Source organism: Onychostoma macrolepis, chromosome 07, assembly GCF_012432095.1.
Source record: "Onychostoma macrolepis isolate SWU-2019 chromosome 07, ASM1243209v1, whole genome shotgun sequence".
Taxonomy (NCBI): Eukaryota; Metazoa; Chordata; class Actinopteri; order Cypriniformes; family Cyprinidae; genus Onychostoma; species Onychostoma macrolepis.
The window spans coordinates 12,979,690-13,003,021 of record NC_081161.1 but is presented as its reverse complement, the minus strand read 5'-3'; the positions used below and the strand labels follow the sequence as shown (position 1 = coordinate 13,003,021).

General features: G+C 39.1%; 1 protein-coding gene across 3 annotated transcripts in view; it reads left to right on the top strand.

Annotated features, from left to right (window-relative positions):
• Nucleotides 1-23,332, top strand: part of LOC131543604 (collagen alpha-1(XXV) chain) — a 471,411-nt gene that overhangs the window by 316,732 nt on the left and 131,347 nt on the right. For all 3 annotated transcript variants that reach the window (XM_058781122.1, XM_058781121.1, XM_058781120.1), the window contains 3 exons: nt 18-89; nt 4,766-4,882; nt 5,513-5,548. In XM_058781122.1, the coding sequence (XP_058637105.1) occupies nt 18-89; nt 4,766-4,882; nt 5,513-5,548 (225 nt within the window). The remainder of the gene's footprint in view (nt 1-17; nt 90-4,765; nt 4,883-5,512; nt 5,549-23,332) is intronic.

Below are 23,332 nucleotides of genomic sequence, written 5' to 3'. Positions count from 1 at the left end.
ACCTCACACCTGCTCAGATGGTCTTCCCTAAGATAAATCATGGCTTTCTTTCTGCTGATCAGCAACTCATTAAACGTCGACTCATTAAGGTAGTGCTTGTCCTCATTCTGTTTTTCTTTTCTCACTGCTCCATTAGACTGGGCTTCTCATCTTTTGTCCAGCATTTGCTTTCCATTCTTCAGCTTTAACCTCAGTGCTCAGCTGGACTAGTAACTGGTAAAATTAATACAACAGTAAGAATGATGGGTAACACTTTAGAATACTGTTCCATCATTTATGAATAACTACACAAGAACAAATTACTAATGTACTATTAACATTCTAGTAACTACTATTAACTAACAATAAACCCTGATTAACGAATTACTACAGTAAATAATAGCGCTCAGTTGAAAGTGGTAGTTCACTGTTAGCTAATCGGTAACTATTTTTTTTCATATCTTCCCGCGAACTACTAAGAACTACTATATACAGGTTCATAATTAATGTGAATAATGCAAAATGTATAATTAATTCAAAAGAGAAGGTCATGGTATCCAACTAGTAATGACTAGTATTACTCTAGTATTACTAGTTACACTAGTATTAGTAGTAAGTATTACCAAACCCTTCAGAATTATTTACTTATTATTTGGATCAGTATTCTAAAGTGAAAAGCATGATAACTCCCTAATATTGGCTGAAGCCATTGTAAACTTTTGAGGTATTTATAAGGTTTTGGATAGTAATGACTCAAGTGTTACTACATCCTCCTAAAGGAATTACTAATTGTTTGGATCAGTATTCTGTCAGGGTCAGCAGGAAGGGACCCAAATGCAGAGTGAGTGAAACAAATATTTATTGAAAGCACAAGTTCAAGGGAGTGCACAGGGGTGAATAGTCTTGGGACAACTCCAACCAGCGGGAGAGAACTATGCCTCCAGAGGTAGACGGTCTGGAGAACAGTCCCAGTCAGTGGCCAATCCAAGCAGCAGAATGGGGAGAAGGCCAGAGCAGAGACCAGTAGGGCGTGCAATCAGAGTGAAGGGACATAAAGTAGGCTAGTGTCCATGAAAGGCTCTCTGCACAAAGCTTGGTTGGCAGACTGCCTTGGGGAACCAACAGGCAGGAAGTCTCAGGCTGGTAGAGCAGGACAGGCTTGGTTGGCAGACTGCCTTGGGGGACCAACAGGCAGGGAGTCTCAGGCTGGTAGAGCAGTACTGGAAGGAACACACAGCACAAACGCACAACAAGACAGCACTCAAAACCACACAACAACAACATGAGAAACATGTAATAAAAGGGAAAATAATAAGTAACTAAAGTAAAATAAAAAGGGTAAAGGAAATATCAAAATGTAGACTACTGAAAAACTAAAGTATAAAATCTAAATAGTTCAAAACTCAAAACAAGACTGATGAACAACTAAGATAATATAAATATAAGTAAGATTACTGAGGAACAATACCAAAAGATAGAAAATAAAAAGCAAAAAACTGCAGAAAGGATATACAACAACACGGCAAGACTAGAGTATAGAGCAGCCAAACAATAACTTTCTCTAAGGCACAAGACGAACCCGCAAACACAAGAGGAAACACAGCAAAATATAAAGGGAGGCAAGTACACGAGGGCCAGGTGAACACAATAAAGGAAACGAGGACAAGACCAGGGCTAAACAAGAGGGCGTGACCAAGGGAAACAAGGAGGTGGGATCACAGGAACACATGGTAGACACAAACAAAGACAAAGTAATGTGTTAAGACACAAGACAACCAAAGAAACATTAAACAAAGACAACACAGACAAGGCTGCCAGGGCAGAGCCCTGACATATTCTAAAGTGAAGCTCATGATAACCCATGATAATGACTCAAGTGTTACCAAATCTATCGGAAGGAATAACTATCCAGAATCTTACAAAAATCTCAAAAGTTTACAATGACTTCAGACATTCTTAGGAAGTTATCATGATCTTCACTCATGATATTGATCCAAATAATTAGTAATTTCTTTTGAAGGATTTGTTAATACTTGGGTCATTACTAATTGGTTACCATTAGACTCTTAATTTAGAATTAATTATACATTTTGCATTATTCATATGAACATGTATACAGTAGTTCTTTGTAGTTCTCTAGGTGTGAAAAAGTAGTAGTTACGTATGAGCTAATAGTAAACTACCACATTGAACTAAGCACTACTTGATAATTCATTAATCAGTTTCTTGTTAGTTAATAGTAGTTACTAGAGTGCATTACTCAGGTGTTCTTGTGAAGTTATTCATTAATGACAGAACAGTATTCTAAAGTGTTACCATGAAGAATCTTTGTGATATATCAGCCTAATATTAGGGCAGCAAAAACAAGAAGGCTCTGAATTCTAAGCCTTCTTTGTGGAATTGTGGTTAGTGGCCTGCTGCACATAAAATTACAAAGTATGAGTTGTCCGATAAAAGAGAAAATATTCAGAATAAGTAAACTGAAAACACATACAGTGGGGCAAAAAAGTATTTAGTCAGCCACCAATTGTGCAAGTTCTCCCACTTAAAAAGATGAGAGAGGCCTGTAATTTTCATCATAGGTATACCTCAACTATGAGAGACAAAATGAGAAAAAAAAATCCAGAAAATCACATTGTAGGATTTTTAAAGAATTAATTGGTAAAATCCTCGGTAAAATTAGTATTTGGTCACCTACAAACAAGCAAGATCTTGGCTCTCACAGACCTGTAACTTCTTCTTTAAGAGGCTCCTCTGTCCTCCACTCGTTACCTGTATTAATGGCATCTGTTTGAACTTGTTATCAGTATAAAAGACACCTGTCCACAACCTCAAACAGTCCAACTCCAAACTCCACCATGGCCAAGACCAAGGAGCTGTCAAAGGACACCAGAAACAAAATTGTAGACCTGCACCAGGCTGGGAAGACTGAATTTGCAATAGGAAAGCAGCTTGGTGTGAAGAAATCAACTGTGGGAGCAATTATTAGAAAATGGAAGACATACAAGACCACTGATAATCTCCCTCGATCTGCGGCTCCACGCAAGATCTCACCCCTTGGGGTCAAAATGATAATAAGAACTGTGAGCGAAAATCCCAGAAACACACAGGGGGACCTAGTGAATGACCTGCAGAGAGCTGGGACCAAAGTAACAAAGGCCTCAAATCCTGCAGTGCCAGACGCGTTCCCCTGCTTAAGCCAGTACTTGTCTGGGCCCGTCTCAAGTTTGCTAGAGAGCATTTGGATGATCCAGAAGAGGATTAGGAGAATGTCATATGGTCAGATGAAACCAAAATAGAACTTTTTGGTAAAAACTCAACTTGTTGTGTTTGGAGGAGAAAGAATGCTGAGTTGCATCCAAAGAACACCATACCTACTGTGAAGCATGGGGTTGGAAACATCATGCTTTGGGGCTGTTTTTCTGCAAAGGGACCAGGACGACTAATCCGTCTAAACGAAAGAATGAATGGGGCCATGTATCGTGAGATTTTGAGTGAAAACCTCCTTCCATCAGCAAGGGCATTGAAGATGAAACGTGGCTGGGTCTTTCAGCATGATAATGATCCCAAACACACCGCCCGGGCAACGAAGGAGTGGCTTCGTAAGAAGCATTTCAAGGTCCTGGAGTGGCCTAGCCAGTCTCCAGATCTCAACCCCATCGAAAATCTTTGGAGTCCGTGTTGCCCAGCGACAGCCCCAAAACATTACTGCTCTAGAGGAGATCTGCATGGAGGAATGGGCCAAAATACCAGCAACAGTGTGTGAAAACCTTGTGAAGACTTACAGAAAACATTTGACCTCTGTCATTGCCAACAAAGGGTATATAACAAAGTATTGAGATGAAATTTTGTTATTGATCAAATACTTATTTTCCACCATAATTTGCAAATAAATTCTTTAAAAATCCTACAATGTGATTTTCTGGATTTTTTTTCTCATTTTGTCTCTCATAGTTGAGGTATACCTATGATGAAAATTACAGGCCTCTCTCATCTTTTTAAGTGGGAGAACTTGCACAATTGGTGGCTGACTAAATACTTTTTTGCCCCACTGTATGTATAAATCAAAATGTTATTGTTCCACTTACTCAGACAGATTGTCTTTCCTTCCCATCAAAACCAGCACAAGAGCTTTGCATGAATAAAACATGATTTATGTTTTGTTGAGACAAATTTGGAAATGATTAAAGGTAATTAAGCTCCAAAATTGTGAAAGGTAATCCTCACAGTAAAACGGAACTGTACCATCATAACTGATTGGATTAATATAGAGAGTAAACGTTATATCTGTAGCCAGAAGGCCCCAGTATACTGACTGTGAAATTATTATTTTTTTCCTCACTTAGTGGTAAAGAGAAGTTTGAAATATGCAAGCAGAGGTACACTGTTATCGCACATCCCGATGCTGTCAATGCTGCTTAGAGTGGCATTTAGTTGAATATGTAAATAAGGCCTATGTCCTGCATGCTTTCCTTTCAATAACACAATTTCCTTTTTCAGAAAGTTTGCTTTGGCAAGCTGTTTCAAACTCCTTGAAACAAACTCACAATAAACTTTGTTTTGACCTGATTTTCTTGAAAATGACATAAGATCACATAAGTGTATTCTCTGAGTTCACTTGAAATATATTGGGCCTTAATTCTAATGTTGTTTATGTGAGATAAGAGAGATTACAACATTTCATTGACCTTTCAGTCTTTTTCCCTTTAAACTGCATACAAACATTTATGTATGTTTTATTCTTTGACTTATAATGTTTTACATATTTACAATGTTACTGTCACAGGGTGACCAGGGCCAAACAGGGCCCCCAGGGCCTCCTGGACCTCCAGGTCCCCCAGGCCCCAGGGGACCCCCAGGGGACACAGGAAAAGATGGTCCTCGGGGAGTCCCAGGGCTCCCTGTAAGTATCTCTAAAAGCAGAGCATGTTGAAGGATCATGCTTACAAATGTACCAGGACTTTCAATTGTTCATTTGGACCAAGGGAAGAGTGTAAAAATATTAAGGGCTCTTTATTGTATTTACTACAGACAAGATTTTTTTCTCAACCCTTCTGTCACTCATTTCTTTGAAATGTATGTATTTTAATGTTTCACGTGTCTATTTTTGTGATAGAAAATGTTGGCAAATGCTGTTTTCTTCTCTTTAGCTAAAAAAGCATCTACCAAGACTATACACCTGAGACACGTAATGACAGAGTGGGCAGTGTTTTGGTGTTTGTCACAGACTGTTTCTTTCCCTCAAAAGTCTAAAATATGTAAAATAAAAAATAGTAGTTTTGTTTCATCAACCCAATATCATATTCAATATATGAAATAACCTTTCATAAAATTAGGACTATGGATGAGATGTTAATAGTTTTATTGTTTTCATATCAGTTCCTATAAAACGGTTAAATATAGTAGTCAACATTTGAAGTGGATCAAAAAAGTTAATCAAAGTTGTCCTAAGACAAGAACGCATTTTGGTTTTAGATTTTATTTTTTATTTGTTTTTTGTTGTTGACTACTGTATATATTGTGTCTCTCACAGGGAGACCCTGGAATGCCAGGGGAAATTGGTCAAATGGTAAGTGTCTTATTGTATTTACAGCCACTACATACAATAGCTTCACTTATACAGTTATACACAATTCTACATTTAGCTGCTATAACATCATATGTGTATAGTCATTGGCTCTGTTGTAGTAAGTTATCTGTGTCGTTAAGTACCGGAAATGGCACATATGACAATGAGTATCATTGAGAAGTTTTGATTATTTTAATGAATAGATCACTAGATCAAGGGCTAGTTTATGTTCTATAAAACCAGTGACTAGCTTCTACATCCGTTTATGGAAATAATAGGAATGCTATATGCTAGAAAAATGGAGAGTTTCATGAGTAATCTTGTTAAGGTCCCATTGTCACAGTCATTCAAAGCAATTTTGTTAGTGAATGTTGTTATTCAGAAAAGCTGCCTCTCATTTATTGTCCCTGTCAACTTTGGAATTTCAACATTGATTTTTAGATCCAGTTTGTAACAGCATATTCCATGGTGAAACGTATATATTTTTACATGAACCTTATATGTCCAAATTATTCCAGCTCCAATTAAATTCTCTGTAGCAACTCATAATGTAATAACTGCACATAATGTAAACAAAAACACATAATGTAAAAGTATTACATAATGTAAGTATTACATTATTATTGTAATAAAATGTTCATAATGTAATAATTTTCTCAAAACGTAATAAAATCTTGAGCTCATAATGTAATAACATATATTATATATAATAATATATATATTTTAATGTAATAACAATTTTTCACATAATGTAATAGGTTATTGTATGAGAGATGTATTACATTATGAACACACTGTGGCAACTTATAATGTAATCACAGTTCATAAGGTAATACCAGCACATAATTTAAATTAATGTTTACAATATTATAATTATCTTTCAATATAATAAATTTGACCAAAAAGCATAATAGTTTTATGTAAAATAAGCTATTACATTAGGCTAAAATTAGGCTTATTAGGCTACATTGTGAACTTTTATTGTGAAGAAATATTCATTTAAATTGTGCTCTTTGCTGCCGTTGCCTGTGGCAGATAATGTAATCTACTACATTTGTTTTGTTTTTTTTCCAAATTTGTTCATAAAAATGAACATGCCTTAATTTTGATCAAACAATTAAAATATATTTATGTGTAACCACTGTCATTGTCATCATACCACGGACTTTACCTGAGAAGTAAATATGTCAGCAAACTGCACTCTTTCAAGGGAGTGCATTTAATGCATGGCCAAAGTAAGAGCATAATTTACTGTAAGTGTTTAAAACATACAAAGTAGGATTGCCAACTGCTCCCATATTTAAGTAACATTCCATATTAAATCCATACGGAAAGCATCGCGTCATGCCCAGTTTACGGAGCTAAACTCAAAAACAAAGGGAACTCTCAAAATAAATAAATAAATAAAAACTAAATAAAAAACACAAGAGCACCCTTAGTTAAAACTGTAATAATAACATATTTGGCAAACTCTTCTGTGGATATTTGCATTTGCACTCTGGAGAGCATCAGATGTTTCTGTTTACAACATTTGCAGTGTTGAGCAGTGTAGCCAATCACAGACACATGCATTGAACCGATGAACTGAGATGAGTGACAGGCTCAGTGCATCTGAAATTATAAAGGGAGCACTCTTTGCATGCATTCTAGGCTATCAGTAATGCATTCAGAATTGTAATAAAAGTTTTTTTTTTTTTTTCATGATGCTAAGAGGAACAATGTCCCCTCACTAAAGTTTAGCTATAGTTTAGTTATTCTATATAAATGCTAAAATGAATCTCAGACATGGACATATTTGCTTAGTCTTTTCATGTACAAATTAATTCTAAAAATAAATATATATATATATATATATATATATATATCCTTTTAGAATTAATTTGTTTGTGAATACACACACACAAATCATTTCTAAATGGAAATATATATTTATTTTCAGAAGTAATTTGTACATGAAAAGATTAAGCAAAGCAAATATGTTCATGTCTGAGATGCATTTTGACATTTATCTCTATATCTCTATCTCCTATATATATATATATATATATATATATATATACATACATATACAGTGGGTACGGAAAGTATTCAGACCCCCTTAAATTTTTCACTCTTTGTTATATTGCAGCCATTTTCATTTTTTTTCCTCATTAATGTACACACAGCACCCCATATTGACAGAAAAGCACAGAATTGTTGACATTTTTGCAGATTTATTAAAAAATAGGGATGCACCGAAATGAAATTCTTGGCCGAAGCCGAAGCCGAATAATAATGAAATGCTTGGCCAAAGGCCAAAGGCCGAATACCGAACGAGGTGTTTCGCATTTTTTCCATTTATTTTGCCAATTTTTTCACCATTACAATAATTAAATAGTAAAAATTTGCTTTTTACTATTTTGTGTTGCTTTTCAGAGAAATAAATCAAATAACAAAAATATAATTTCAAAATATTTATTTAACACTGAACAATATAAAATATAGGTAGTAACATTTTAAGATGTTTCCTTTTGTTAACATTATTGCTTTAACTAACAATTAGCAATACATTTGTTATGGTATTTATTAATCTTCGTTAATGTAAGATAATACAAAATATTTAGTTCATGTTAGTATAAGTGCATTAACAATTTTAACAAATAGGCCTACCACTTTTGATAGTTTTTAATAGAAAAATAAAAAATGTGATACTTAATTTTAATACTGTATTAGTAAATGTTAACATTAAGATTAATAAATGCTTTTAATAAGAGTTTTTCATTGTTAGTTAATGTTAAAAATAGAAATATAAAGTGTTACCATAATCCAAAATATAAATAAAATCTTAAATTAATTTCCCATACAAGTAGCCTACCTGCGTGCCATCTGCGCCAGGTCGGGAAAGCGGCCTTGATTGGTCCTCCAAAATTCGAGAGGGTTATTGCTCCTGGGGATGGGGACTTCTGAGAGATAACCATCTAACTGTTGAGCAGTTGAGCTTGTCCTCTGTCTTGCAAATGGGTTATTCTCTTGGAGGATCTCATCGAACATGTCAGACAGCGAGACTGTCGCGGCTCATCTGTAGTACGAGCGCGTTTACTCTCGCGCTGTTTTCATCTCCTGCGCTGTGCATCACCTGACCGTCTCCATCACCTAGCGGCTTTCCCAAATCCAACTCGGCCTGGATCATTTCTCGTGTGCGCAGCTTTTTCCCCACATCCAAGTAATGATCTTTATATCGTGGATCAAGCACAGTCGCGATGCAGTACAGGGGTTCTGAGTAGCCGCCGTCGTGTCTTTCTCGTACTCTGCATGATGTTCGGGGTGTCTTGATTTTAAGTGATAAATTAAACTTGAAGTGCTGTACGTTTTTGCAGATGCACCCCCTCTGGACAATTCAGCAGAACAGTGTCTGCAAACGGCCGTTTTTGCCTCTTTCTCTGACACTTTAAAGTGCTTCCACACTGCTGACATGTTTGCTGCATAAAGCGCGCGCCTCTCACTCGCGGGTTACTATTTGATCGCGTCATTAAAAACGTCATTGTTCGGCTAAATTTATTCTGCCTTTTTACTTATTTTACTTATTACTTAATTTCGGTTGCCGAACATTCGGTGCATCCCTATTAAAAAAGAAAAACTGAAATATCACATGGTCCTAAGTATTCAGACCCTTTGCTGTGACACTCATATATTTAACTCAGGTGCTGTCCATTTCTTCTGATCATCCTTGAGATGGTTCTACACCTTCATTTGAGTCCAGCTGTGTTTGATTATACTGATTGGACTTGATTAGGAAAGCCACACACCTGTCTATATAAGACCTTACAGCTCACAGTGCATGTCAGAGCAAATGAGAATCATGAGGTCAAAGGAAGTGCCTGAAGAGCTCAGAGACAGAATTGTGGCAAGGCACAGATCTGGCCAAGGTTACAAAAACATTTCTGCTGCACTTAACCCTTGTGCATTGTTCAAATTCACTACCCTTTCGTTATGTTCGGGATGAAAACATCCACTAAATTAAACTGCTGTAAAATTGTATCAGATAAATATTTATTTATTTATTTATTTATTTTTTGCATAAATCTGTTAATCAACCTCAGTCCTGATCAAAACTACTAAATCTTTAAAAAAAATCCAGGATTTTTACTCTTTAATTGCCAAGTTCATAAATGATGTCACTGATTTGGGGGGGGGGGAACAAAATGACTTATTTTCAATATAAAAAGTGATTGTGGACAGGATTTTTTTTTTACCTTTTATCACAGTCTTGGACATGTGAAAGATTAGTAACAACATTGGCTTTCATGCATTGTTAGTTTTTGTGCAGCATCAGATTAAAATTTTTTCTCCCTCATTTACTGTTCGTGGCTGTTTTTGCCCCATTGACTTCCATTATAATGACATTTTTTGATTGCAAAAAATGACACCATATAATCATGCATTCTTGATTGTTGGTGGTTTTCCCTGTTGGGAAGAGGTAAAATTTGTAATTTTTACTGTTGATCACCAGGTAGCACCATTAACCCTTTAGATAGGCCTGTGCAAAAAAAAGCTTAGTTTCTGGCTTGTATATGGAGTTATATGGAGTATAACAGCATATTATAGTGTGTGTGTGTGTGTGTGAGACATTTGCACACTTACCTTGATGCGTCTGAGAAAATCAAAATATGCACCTCATCTCTCACAACTACATGGAGTAAACAAAAACAAAGTAAGTGTATTTATGCACCTGCTGCCTTTTGATGGTGAGAAGTATGGACAGCCTATGTGTGAAATGCTTGTCTTTTCTTGACGGTAAAGTCCGTTTAAAACCTTAAAATCCTTCAGTGATACACTTTTCCATTTTTTCTGTAAAAAATCTACTCTGCATTAGATTTATGAACAATTTATTATGAACCAAAATGCAACAACAACTTCAAATAAACTGAACAATGGTGCAAGAGTTGAGGATGGATGGAGAACTAAACAATTAAACTAACTATTTAGTTTGTATGTGTGCACGCGTGTGTGTGTGCGTGTGTGTGTGTGTGCGTGCGTGCGTGCGTGTGTGTGTGTGTGTTCAGTCTTTCCAGCAGTACTTGCGGCATATCACTTGGTGCTCTTTGCAAGTGTGTCCACCACAACAGATGCAAGTGCTGACTGAAGAAAGGGAGTTGTCTCCACGTTGGTGGAAAATCACACTTCGCCGTTTCTCCCAATCCACCCAGATCCAGGATCCTCTGAATCCTCCTCGCCTTCAGTGGAAGCTGAAGAGGATGATGAGGGTGCCACAACAAAATCAGGATCTGACTCTCCTGAGTCTGTGGTGTCAGAGGGAGAAGACGATACATCCTGCAGCTCGCTGGAGGGGTCAGGCTGCATAATCATTTCTAAAACTTCGGTACAAGTCAAGCCCTTTCTCATGTTGCTTGCTGCTCTTCTCACCATCAAATGACCAGCCGGATGGCATTTTGTTTAATCTGTACTTCTCACGATCAAAAGGCAGCAGGTGCATAAATACACTTACTTTGTTTTTGTTTACTCCATGTAGTTGTGAGAGCTGAGGTGCATATTTTGATTTTCTCAGACGCATCAAGGTAAGTGTGCAAATGTCTCTCTCACACTCTCTCTGTCTCACACACACACACACACACACACACACACACACACACTATAATATGCTGTTATACTCCATATACAAGCCAGAAACTAAGCTTTTTTTTTTTTGCACAGGCCTATCTAAAGGGTTAATGGTGCTACCTGGTGATCAACAGTAAAAATTAAAAATTTTACCTCTTCCCAACAGGGAAAACCACCAACGATCAAGAATGCATGATTATATGGTGTCATGGCTTTGCAATCAAAAACTTTTGTTATAATGGAAGTCAATGGGGCAAAAACAGCCACGAACAGTAAATGAGGGAGAAAAAATTTAAATCTGATGCTGCACAAAAAATAACATTGCATGAAAGCCAATGTTGTTACTAATCTTTGACATGTCCAAGACTGTGATAAAAGGTAAAAAAAAAAAATCCAGTCTACAATCACTTTTTATATTGAAAATAAGTCATTTTGTGTCCCCCAAATCAGTGACATCATTTATGAACTTGGCAATTAAAGAGTAAAAATCCTGGATTTTTTAAAAACATTTAGTAGTTTTGATCAGGACTGAGGTTGATTAATAGATTTATGTAAAAAAAATAATAATAAAAAAAATTATCTGATACATTTTTACAGCAGTTTAATTTAGTGGATGTTTTCATCCCGAACATAACGAAAGGGTAGTGAATTTGCCCACAGTGTATGGTTGAGTTTTTGAAAATTTTCAAAGCATTTTCCCAAAATGTGTGTAAAAATAAGATTTGTCACCAAAAATCATTCCATTTGCTGAAACACAGAGAAAGTTGTGGCCAAATTAAGACTCAACAGCACCCCATAGTTCACGAAAACGTCCCCAACAGCACATAAGGGTTAAGGTTCCTAAGAGCACAGTGGCCTCCATAATCCTTAAATGGAAGACGTTTGGGATGACCAGAACCCTTCCTAGAGCTGGCCGTCTGGCCAAACTGAGCTATTGGGGGAGAAGAGCCTTGGTGAGAGAGGTAAAGAAGAACCCAAAGATCACTGTGGCTGAGCTCCAGAGATGCAGTCGGGAGATGGTAGAAAGTTGTGGAAAGTCAACCATCACTGCAGCCCTCCACCAGTCGGGGCTTTATGGCAGAGTGGCCCGACGGAAGCCTCTCCTCAGTGCAAGACACACGAAAGCCTGCATGGAGTTTGCTAAAAAACACCTGAAGGTCTCCAAGATGGTGAGAAATAAGATTCTCTGGTCTGATGAGACCAAGATAGAACTTTTTGGCCTTAATTCTAAGCGGTATGTGTGGAGAAAACCAGGCACTGCTCATCATCTGTCCAATACAGTCCCAACAGTGAAGCATGGTGGTGGCAGCATCATGCTGTGGGGGTGTTTTTCAGCTGCAGGGACAGGACGACTGGTTGCAATCGAGGGAAAGATGAATGCGGCCAAGTACAGGGATATCCTGGACGAAAACCTTCTCCAGAGTGCTCAGGACCTCAGACTGGGCTGAAGGTTTACCTTCCAACAAGACAATGACCCTAAGCACAAAGCTAAAATAATGAAGGAGTGGCTTCACAACAATTCCGTGACTGTTCTTGAATGGCCCAGCCAGAGCCCTGACTTAGACCCAATTGAGCATCTCTGGAGAGACCTAAAAATGGCTGTCCACCAACGTTTACCATCCAACCTGACAGAACTGGAGAGGATCTGCAAGGAGGAATGGCAGAGGATCCCCAAATCCAGGTGTGAAAAACTTGTTGCATTTTTCCCCAAAAGACTCATGGCTGTATTAGATCAAAAGGGTGCTTCTACTAAATACTGAGCAAAGGGTCTGAATACTTAGGACCATGTGATATTTCAGTTTTTCTTTTTTAATAAATCTGCATAAATGTCAACAATTCTGTGTTTTTCTGTCAGTATGGGGTGCTGTGTGTACATTAATGAGGGAAAAAATGAACTTAAATGATTTTAGCAAATGGCTGCAATATAACAAAGAATGAAAAATTTAAGGGGTGTCTGAATACATTACATTTACATTTACATTTAGTCATTTTGCAGACGCTTTTATCCAAAGCGACTTACAATTGGGGAATACATAAAGCGATTCATCTTGAAGAGGCAATCCGACAAACGAAGTGCTTGTAACTTTTTTTTATGTGTAGGGTGAAGTCAAGTAGTGTCGAAAGAGATGAGTTTTCAGCTGTTGCTTGAAGATTGACAGGGCTCCAGCACTCCGAATATGGGTGGGAAGATCATTCCACCAGCCAGGAATGGTGAACGAGAATGTTCTGGAGAGTGATTTTGAGCCTCTTTGTGATGGTACCACGAGGCGTCGCTCACTAGCAGATCTCAGATTTCTGGAGGGGATGTAGATTCTTAATAGTGAGTGCATGTAGGCGGGTGCTGAGCCTGTGGTTGTTGATGCGAGCTGCGATTGGCAGCCAATGCAATGAGATAAAGAGAGGTGTGACATGGGCTCTTTTGGGTTCCTTGAAGACCAGTCGTGCCGCCGCATTCTGAATCATTTGTAGAGGTTTGACTGTGTTTGATGAAAGTCCAGCCAGAAGAGCATTGCAGTAGTCCAGCCTAGAAATGACAAGGGCCTGGACAAGAAGTTGTGCAGCATGCTCCGTCAGAAAGGGCCTGATCTTTCTGATGTTGTGTAGTGCAAACCTGCAAGATCGAGCAGTCTTTGCAATGTGGTCTTTGAAGGTCAGCTGGTCATCAAAGATTACACCAAGATATCTGACCGAAGTTGATGGGGTAATTGTTGATGAACCTAACTGGATCGTGATGTCATGCTGTAGAGTTGGAGCGGCGGGAAAGACAAGAAGCTCAGTCTTTGCCAGGTTGAGCTGAAGGTGATGTTCTTTCATCCATGCCGAGATGTCCGCCAGGCAACCTGAGATCCTTGCAGCTACCGTTGGATCATCTGGTTGAAAGGAGAGATAGAGCTGTGTGTCATCAGCATAGCAGTGGTAGGAGAATCCATGTGCCTGTATGATGGGACCCAGTGATGTAGTGTATGTGGAGAAGAGGAGGGGTCCAAGAACCGATCCCTGAGGAACCCCAGTGAACAGTGTATGTGCTTTGGATACTTCCCCTCCCCAGGCCACCCTGAAAGACCTACCAGTGAGATAGGATTCAAACCAGCGAAGTGGAATTCCAGCGATGCCCAGTGATGAGAGGGTGGAGAGGAGTATCTGATGATTGACAGTGTCAAACGTGGCAGATAGATCCAGCAGAAAGAGGACTGATGATTTGGAATGGGCTTTTGCAATTCCCAGGGCTTCAGTGACCGAGAGAAGCGCAGTCTCAGTTGAATGGCCACTCCTGAAACCTGACTGTTTAGCATCCAGTTTGTTGTTCTGTGAAAGAAACAATGAGACCTGGTTGAAGACAACACGTTCAAGTGTTTTCGCTATGAATGGAAGGAGAGAGACAGGTCTATAGTTTTCTATAAGAGAAGTGTTTAATGTAGGTTTTTTGAGCAGTGGGGTTACCCGAGCCTGCTTGAACGCAGTGGGGAAGATGCCTGTGAGGAGGGATGATGTGTGTGAGTGCCGGTAAGAGCGTGGGAGAGATTGCTTGCAGAAGGTGTGAGGGGATTGGGTCAAGAGGACATGTTGTAGGATGGTTGGAGAGGAGAAGTTTGGATACTTCAGCCTCCGTCAGGGGACAGAAGGAGAAGATGGGAGTTTTAGCAGTGGATGTGGTTGGTTGGAATACTTTCCATACACACTGTATATATATACAGTCATGGCCAAAAATATCGGCACCCTTGGTAAATATGATCAAACAAGGCTGTGAAAATGAATCTGCATTGTTAATCCTTTTGATCTTTTATTTAAAAAATTCACAAAAATCTAACCTTTCATTGGATAATAAGAATTCAAAATGGGGGGAAATATCATTATGAAATAAATGTTTTTCTCAAATACACGTTGGACAAAATTATTGGCACCCCTAGAAATTCTTATGAGTAAAATATCTCTGAAGTACATTCCCATTCATATTAACAATTTTGAGCACTCCAGGGTGATTATGAACATGAAATTATCCAGCCATGGCTTCCTGTTTCACCGAAATATAAATAGGAGGGAAAACAAAGCCCAAATTCCCTTAATCATCCATCACAATGAGAAAAACCAAAGAATACATTTCTGATGTGCAGCAAAAGATAATTGAGATTCACAAATTAGTGAAGTGGCTTTAAGAAAAGAACTAGAACAGTGAAAATTCCCATTTCCACGATCAGGGTAATAATTAATAATTTCCAATCAACATAAAATGTTACGAAACTGCCTGGAAGAGGACGTGTGTCTTTATCGTCATAATGCATGGTGAGAAGGAGAGTTTGAGTGGCTAAAGACTCTCCAAGGACCACAGCTTGAAAACTGCAGAAAAATAAGTATATAAAATAAGTAAGCTTGACCAAAGTTCTTTTCGGGGAGAATAATTTATTGAAGGTAGCAGTGTAGCAGTTCTTCAGCAGTGATGTTAGCATGTCATCCTTCAAACAATCTTAACCTAAGGTACTGTCTGTGAGACCAGACCTTTATACCTGATAAAAAAAAAAATGTGCTACAAACAATACAATAACACCCCATGGAGAGCCAATGATAGTGTAACCTTATGATGACCTGATATGACCTAAGAGTCTAATTATATGGGCCATTTGGTTCACACTTAAATACATAAACATAAGAACAGCTGACTACAGTTGATTGCAAATACATTTGACTAAAGTTAATTAAAAACAAATAATATTTCAATCCCCCATTTGATCATTTTTGATCACACATAATAAAAAAAAACATAAAAACAAATAGTTATCATTTTAGTAATCATGTACACATGCTGTATACAGGTTCCTGCTTGCAATAAAAGTTACAATAATTCATGACAATTGATGCTAGGTCATCACAAACTGTACAGTAAATGGCTTAGATTAGATGTGCTGCTGATGTTCTATCAATATCCTGTGCTTTATCCTTCTTAGTTGTACTGCAAATTCATTTAATTACTATGATTTTCATTCCTTTAATCAGTACGGTGAACAGAGTCAACCCAATTAAGGCTAAGAAAATGTACTCAACTGCTGTTTTTCCTAGGTCTCCTACATATTTTAGCCCCTTTCGCACCGCTTTAGTTCCAGAACTAAAAGTACAGTACTAAAGTACTGGGACGATTTTGCGTGAACTATTTCCCAGTACCATTTAAAGGGTTGCATTCGCACCGACAGTGGGTAGTAAGAAGTGACGTAAGCCGGTCGACAGCGACGTCATTTGTGTGCGGCGTTCAACAACGAAAACAAAGAAGAACAATGTTAACAACAGGAGGATGGAGGATGCTGTGATCGGAGGTGTGTGGTTGTTGTGTCTTGCGGGGTTCACAATAATGTACATGGAATGTCGACGTAACTTATACGTCAAGCGATTGAAAGATCGGAAAGGAGTTCAAAATGTTCAAAAGTGCCTGCACTTCAGCGTCCGTCCATCTATCGCTGTTCTCCATTCTTGTGATGTTTACATAGTATGTGTTTACACGCCGTTTTAAATCATGGCGGGTGAGGGCGTTTTCGTACGCGTTTAGCCAATCGGCGTACACTTACGTCACGATAGTTCCTATGGAACTGTTTTAGACCCTACTCTGAAGTAGGAGCTAATTAGTTCCTCCAAACGGAGTTCCGGGAACTAAAACAGTTCCTAGTTCCCGTGGTGCGAACACGCCAAAAAGTGGGTAGTTCCACAATTAGTTCGGGTACTATGAAAAGGTTCCTTTGGCCTTTTGTTATCCAGTTGAAGAAGCCAGAACTTGAAATTGTTGATATTTCGTGTACTACCCTGGAGACATTATGAATGTTAGAAATCACTGTCTGCAAATCTTCATTATTATTGGGAATGTAAGAACAGCACTCTACAGTATTCCAATAATTTTCCAGGTCCCACCTTGTGCAGATAGTAGATAATCCAGTGCTGCTCTGTTTTGCAAGGCAATTAACCCTCTAAGCGCCAAAGTCGCAAAATTGCGACAAGACGTCATACATCATTAAATAGACTGTAGTTCCTAATATAGTGTAATATCTCATTTGTATTCCCTACCACTAGATGGCAGACATGTAGTACTTCGATTCTAGACCAAAATTGTTCGAGGAATAGCAGAGCAAGTGAGCTATCGTGTCATTGATGCGGAAGCAGTTCAGTTCATAGCGTCTGAATAAATTGTGAGATTTGTGAGAGAAAATCGCCAAATGGCTAATAAAAAGTTGTACCGTGAGGATGTGCTGCAAATGTTATTCGCCTATTCTGACTCTGAAGGGGAATATTTGCCTTTTGAAAATGACGATCGGCCGTCTAATGATCGCGCATCTCCCGGTACATCTTTGCATGCGCAATGGCGCTGCCGCGCAAGGCGAGAGTGTTCACGAAGCACCATCAAGTGATCATTTGGACCCTTTGCCCAACGGGGATGGGGGTGGCAGGGGTGGACGTGGTCTTAGTGTCCATAGGAGAGGCATAGCGTTGCTGATGATCAGCCAGATTGCGTCTTTTTTTTCTGATCGTGCACGCTCAAAGGGCCGCCGGCAGACAGTACAGGTGCAGTCAGTGTGGGGTAGGTATGTGCACTGTGCCATGCAATAAGAGATACCATACTCTCAAGAACTATAAACTGTCACCTAGATACCTGATTGGGCAGATAGTGTGCGGAATGGTGTAGATCCTTAGGACCACTGAAGACCTGCAACACGCAAGAAGGAAAGAAAAACATATTTTGCCATAGCACTTAGATTTGAGCAGTTACTACTTTCTACAGCTAAAACTGACCCTATTTAATCTGGCAGGACCCTACAGTGTTTTTCAGTAATAGTGTGATCTTCATCCTCAGGCAACAAGCTAAAGCCTAAAAACTTTAGTCCTGCCGTGTATGGACTCTGATAAACACCACTGCCACCTATCCCTCTCCTCTAGGTGGATTAGCTAATTTGCAATGGTTCACATGAATCCACTTATTCTTTCCAGACCCGGCCAGGCAATTCCATCCTGATGACATTTTGATAATCGTTCCTTTATGATTCGATTCATCCTCTCTGTTTGTCCTGTGGCTTGTGGCCTGTAAGGGCAATGTAATGACCATTGAATGTTCAACATTCTACATACTTCCTTGCACACTGCAGCTGTATAGTGTGTTCCTTGGTCAGAATCTATTACATTCTTTGTGACCCCACCTTGGAATAATGTCCTTGACTAGTGTTTTGGCTGTGTGTGTTGATGTGCCATGTTTTGTTGGGAATGCTTCAACCCATCTTGAAAATTTAGCACATCCTGAAATCTCCCATTATCTCCCATTATCCCGTTATGTAGTCCATCTAATGTTGTCTGAATGGACCAGGTGGAGCTGGTGTTGCCACAGCTGGAGTCTGGATTCTGGCTCCTGGATTGTTTTTTTTTTCACATGTGATGCAGTTTCTAGTGACATGACGTGCTTTTATGCGGAACTTGGGATTCCACTACACTTGATTGAATCTGTAGATCATTTTGTCATCACCTACATGGCCCAATGAATGAATTTGAGTGGCTAAATAGGGCAAAAGACATTCAGGAGCAACTGTTCGTGTATCATATCGCCAAATATTATCATCATGTAGTTTTGCTCCATTTTCCATCCATGACCATATTTCTTCTCTTGGGGATTTACTCTGCATTTCTTTGATGTCTGAAACAGTTTGTTTATCTTTTCCCATGTATCTTAATAATACTATCTCAACACTCCTCTCTTTTGAAGCATGTTTAGCAGCATAGTCTTCTAGGGCATTGCCTTTGGCTTCAGTTGTTGTGTCTTTTGTGTGTGCTTTTACCTTAAGAATAGTGATTTCATTTAGTAACTGAAGAGCTTCTAGAAGTTCTTTAACAAGTTGTCCATTTTTTACAGGTGTCCCAGCTGCAGTCATGAATCCTCTTTGTCTCTACAACTGTCCAAAATCATGAACAACAGCGAATCCATATCTAGAATCTGTGTATATGTTTGCTGTTTTATCTTGGGCTAGTTTGCATGCTTCAATCAGGGCCTTAAGTTCTGCTGGTTGAGCTGATGTTCCTGGAGGCATTGATCCTTTTGCCAAAACTTCAGTGTCTGATGTTACAGACCATCCAGCTTTTCTCACCCTCATCTCACAAGTTGATGGTCCATCAGTGAAGAGAACCAAGTCAGGGTTTTGCAGTGGAGTTTCTTTGATATGTTTATCAGTTTCTAAAGTGGTGACAATCTCTTCACACTTGTGATCATCTTCATAAATTTCTGCCGCTATCATCATGGTGGAGGGATTAGAGACACTGGCTTTCTCAATTACAATGTTACTTGCTTCTAGTACTGCCAGCCAATTTCCCCATCGGCTTGCTGTTACTTGTGAAGCTCTGTGCATTGTTAGTAGAGCATGTACTGCATGTGGACATTTGACAATCAATTTTTGATCAAGTGTCAGACTAGAAACCAGTCCAACTGCCAGGTAAACTGCTTGCACTGCTCTCAGACAGGGTCCAAAGCCTAAAGCTACATTATCAATTTTTCTGAGTAGTAACCCACTGGTCTCTGCTCACCCCCATGTTCTTGTGTTAGCATGGCTGTCATATATCCATCTTTCTCATTCACAAACATGGTGAAAGGTCTACCTGTGTCAGGTATTCTGATGGCAGGTGCTTCACTTAACGCATTTTTTAGCTTCTGAAAGGCTGTACGTGCTTCTTCAGTGAGTGTGATGTTTTCTTTGGAATGTGGATTTCCCTTTAGCAAGTCATAAAGTGGCTGGGCAATTTCTGTATATGAGTCTACCCAAGATCTGTTGTAGTTACAGAGTCCTAAAAACTTTCTTAGTTCTTGAACTGTTGTAGGTTCAGGGGTTTCTTTAATTGCCTTAGTTCTATCTTGGGTTATTGTTCTTTCACCCTTGGATATCTTCTGTCCTAAATAGATCACTTCTTTCTGCATAATCTGAGCCTTTTCTAAACTTGCTTTATGACTTTTAGAGCTTAGATGATCCAAAAGAGTTCTGACATCCTTCTCATTTTATTGTGCAGTCTCTGAGGCAATGAGTACATCATCCACATATTGTATGACCTCCGATGTCACATTTGGCATTTCTGGAGATGTTAAATGTGTTCTGAGAGCTTGATGGTAGACAGTAGGGCTGTTGTGGAACCCTTGTGGAACCCTTGTTGAAAACGTTGTCCATCAACAGTAAAAGCTAGCCAGGGCTGACACTCTGCCAAGGGCACTGACCAAAAGCCATTAGCCACGTCAATCACAGTGAACCATTCATGTTCTGGTTTCAAGGTGTTAAAAATGGTAGCAGGGTTAGCTACTAGAGATGTCAGTTTATCTACACATTTGTTAGCTTCTCTGTAGTCTACTGTCAGTGTCCATGTGCCATTAGCTTTTCTTATAGGCCAAGTTGGGCTGTTGGATGTACTTTGAGTTTTCTTCAAAATGCCACATTTCTCTAGCTGTTGAACAATTGGAAGAATTCCCTGGATAGATTCTTTGCTGACAGGGTATTGTTTTGTGCTTGGTGGTGTCCTCCCAGTGAATGATACTGGTGTCATTTGTAGCAATCCACAGTCATCTTTATCTTCTGACCAGATACTATGCCATTGCAAATCAGTCTTTTCAAGCCTCCTCAAGTTCCAAGTTGCTTTGCCGTCTTCAAAAGTTACAGATGAGTTGAATTTCAACAATACATCAAGCCCTAATAAAGGCTGTGTAGTTTGTCCTACCCAAACTTTGGTTTCCACTTTCCACAGAGTGATACCCCCGCTCCGTTTGCGATGATGTGCTCCTGACTCAGTGAAAGTTCAATCTGGTTGGCCAAAGATGTAGGTATGACCGTTAACTCTGCTCCGGTATCCAGTAAAAAATGGATATCAGAATCATTTATTTTTGCAGATTTATCAGATTTATCAGATTTTTAAGCTGCTGAAATCTCTTTTCCAAGTCATTCACATCTTTATTTTCATCTCAGTCTTATTTTGCATTCACAAAACCAGTGTCCTTCTTTGTTGCAATAATTACATATTCCTTGTCGTTGTGGTTTTGTCTTTGTGTATCTCCGTCCTCCTTTTTCTTGAAGATCATTCTCTGTGCTCTTGTAACTGTATGTTGAGGATCTAGATTGCAGAGCTCTGAGTTTGACTTCATATGTCCTTTCAATTTTTACTGACGACTCAACAATCTGATTGAAAGCTGTTCCAATGCTGTCCCAGTCATCATATCAGATTTTTAGGGCTTTTGAAATTTCAGGTTTCAGTCCATTTACAAAAGCAGTTTTTAGAGGCATGTTAGTATCCTTGCCCAGATCCTCACTGCCATTTAAACCAGCATGTTCCAACCAAATCTGTCTGAATTGTTCTTCATATTCTACAAAACTCTCTCCTGTTTTCTGCATACAGGAAGTAATTTTAGCCCAATTAACAATTAAAGGTTTGTACAGCTTCCCATCCAGCCTCAGTGTTTTCCTGAGACTCGCCTACCTTGGTTTCAACACTTTTTGTCAACTTTTTTTGATCATTGTACCTTAGATTGATGTTAATTATCATTGCCCTGTCTAATGGATGTAAGGTGTAGATTTTCTACAGGTGTTGTATAACTTGCCAGACTCTCCATGGTTGTTTGTACACATCTGGCAAATACTTGGCAATAACTTGCTCCGGTGTAGTTGGCTGGTATGTCTTACATGGAACATATTTTTTAACAGTTTTTTTTTTATAATTCGGGTTTGACTCATTTTCAACATCAATTCCAGTCTTTCTGTTCTTGACAATTACAGGAGCAAGTCTAACCTTTACCTTATCCTTAGTGACATGAGCGTGTGTGTCAAGTTCAACATCACTGTCATCAGGACTCCCAGTTGAACTGCTTTCACTTTCTCCTACCAGATTATAACATTGTTGTTCCTCAATCTTCTTTGTGGCTACTGAATTAGCACCCAGTCAAGAATTCACAATTCTTGCAGCAACATAAGTCTCAATTATTTCCAAGGCTCCTACAGTCAACGGACAAATTGTTTTTTTATACAATTCCTACAGACAAAAAGAGAAAGGACCAAGCCTCTGCTTCTACAATCTCTTGATGAACGGACTAAACCTCTAAAATGATTCTTACAGACTCAAGAGAACAGGACCTAGCTATAAACACTTTTTCTATAGCTCCAACAGTCTCAGGAGAATTAACTAAATCATTTAAAAGGTTCCTACAGACTCAAGAGAAAGGCCTAAGCCAAAAAGGCCTAAGCCCATGATTCATTGACCTGATGTTGACCTAAGAGGCTAATTATATGGGCCATTTGGTTCACACTTTTGTAAACAAAAGTACAGCTGGCTACAGTTGATTGCAAATGCATTTGACTAAAGTTAATTAAAAACAAATAATCTTTCAGAGGGTTTCAAGAAAAATTCTCCTAGCTCATTCCAAAAACAAACTCCAGCATATTCAGTTATCAGACACGACTGGAACTTCAAATGGGACTGGCTTCTACGGTCAGATGAAACTAAAAAACTATTTTTTTTAGCAGCAAACACTCAAGATGGGTTTGGTGAACACAGGGATAAAAAGTATCCCATGTGTACAATGAAATATACTGCTGTATTTTTGACGTTGTGGGCCTATATATTTCTGCTGGAGGTCCTGGGGTGTATTCCCAAAGCAGGTTATGTGACATACCCGGGTATGTTTGAGGATAAGTGAGCGGATAACCTCAGTTCCTCTTAAGGAACTTGAGCTGCGTCCAAGAACGCTAGGGGAACTCCTCCAGCGTGACCGCGCTTTGATACAAATGTAATCTGTCCAAAGGATGGGCGAGACGTCACAGGCGGGTGACATAATGGCCAGGAAGCATAAAAGCATGTGCGGTGGAACCGGCGTCAGCTTTTGTCATTCAGCAACCGCTACTCTGTGTGTGTCTGTCGATCTGTGTTGTGAGTCTTATTTAGTATTGTTTGTCACTTGAAATAAGCTCCACAATGTCTAAAGTGCAGAGAAACTAGCACTTGGGCGAGAGCAGATCGCATTACAGGCTGTGTGTTTTTCACTAACAGTCCGTGTGTGGTCTGCTTGAGAGCAGAGCACGCAGAAGTCAGCTCTCGAGGGAGCTGACTGCCCGCTTGTGAGCGTTTGTCGCTGCGTATGCTTACTCTCAGAGGGCTCTCTTTGAGGAGGGAGATTTCACCTGCGTTCCTTGCGTTACCGGCCCGCTTTCG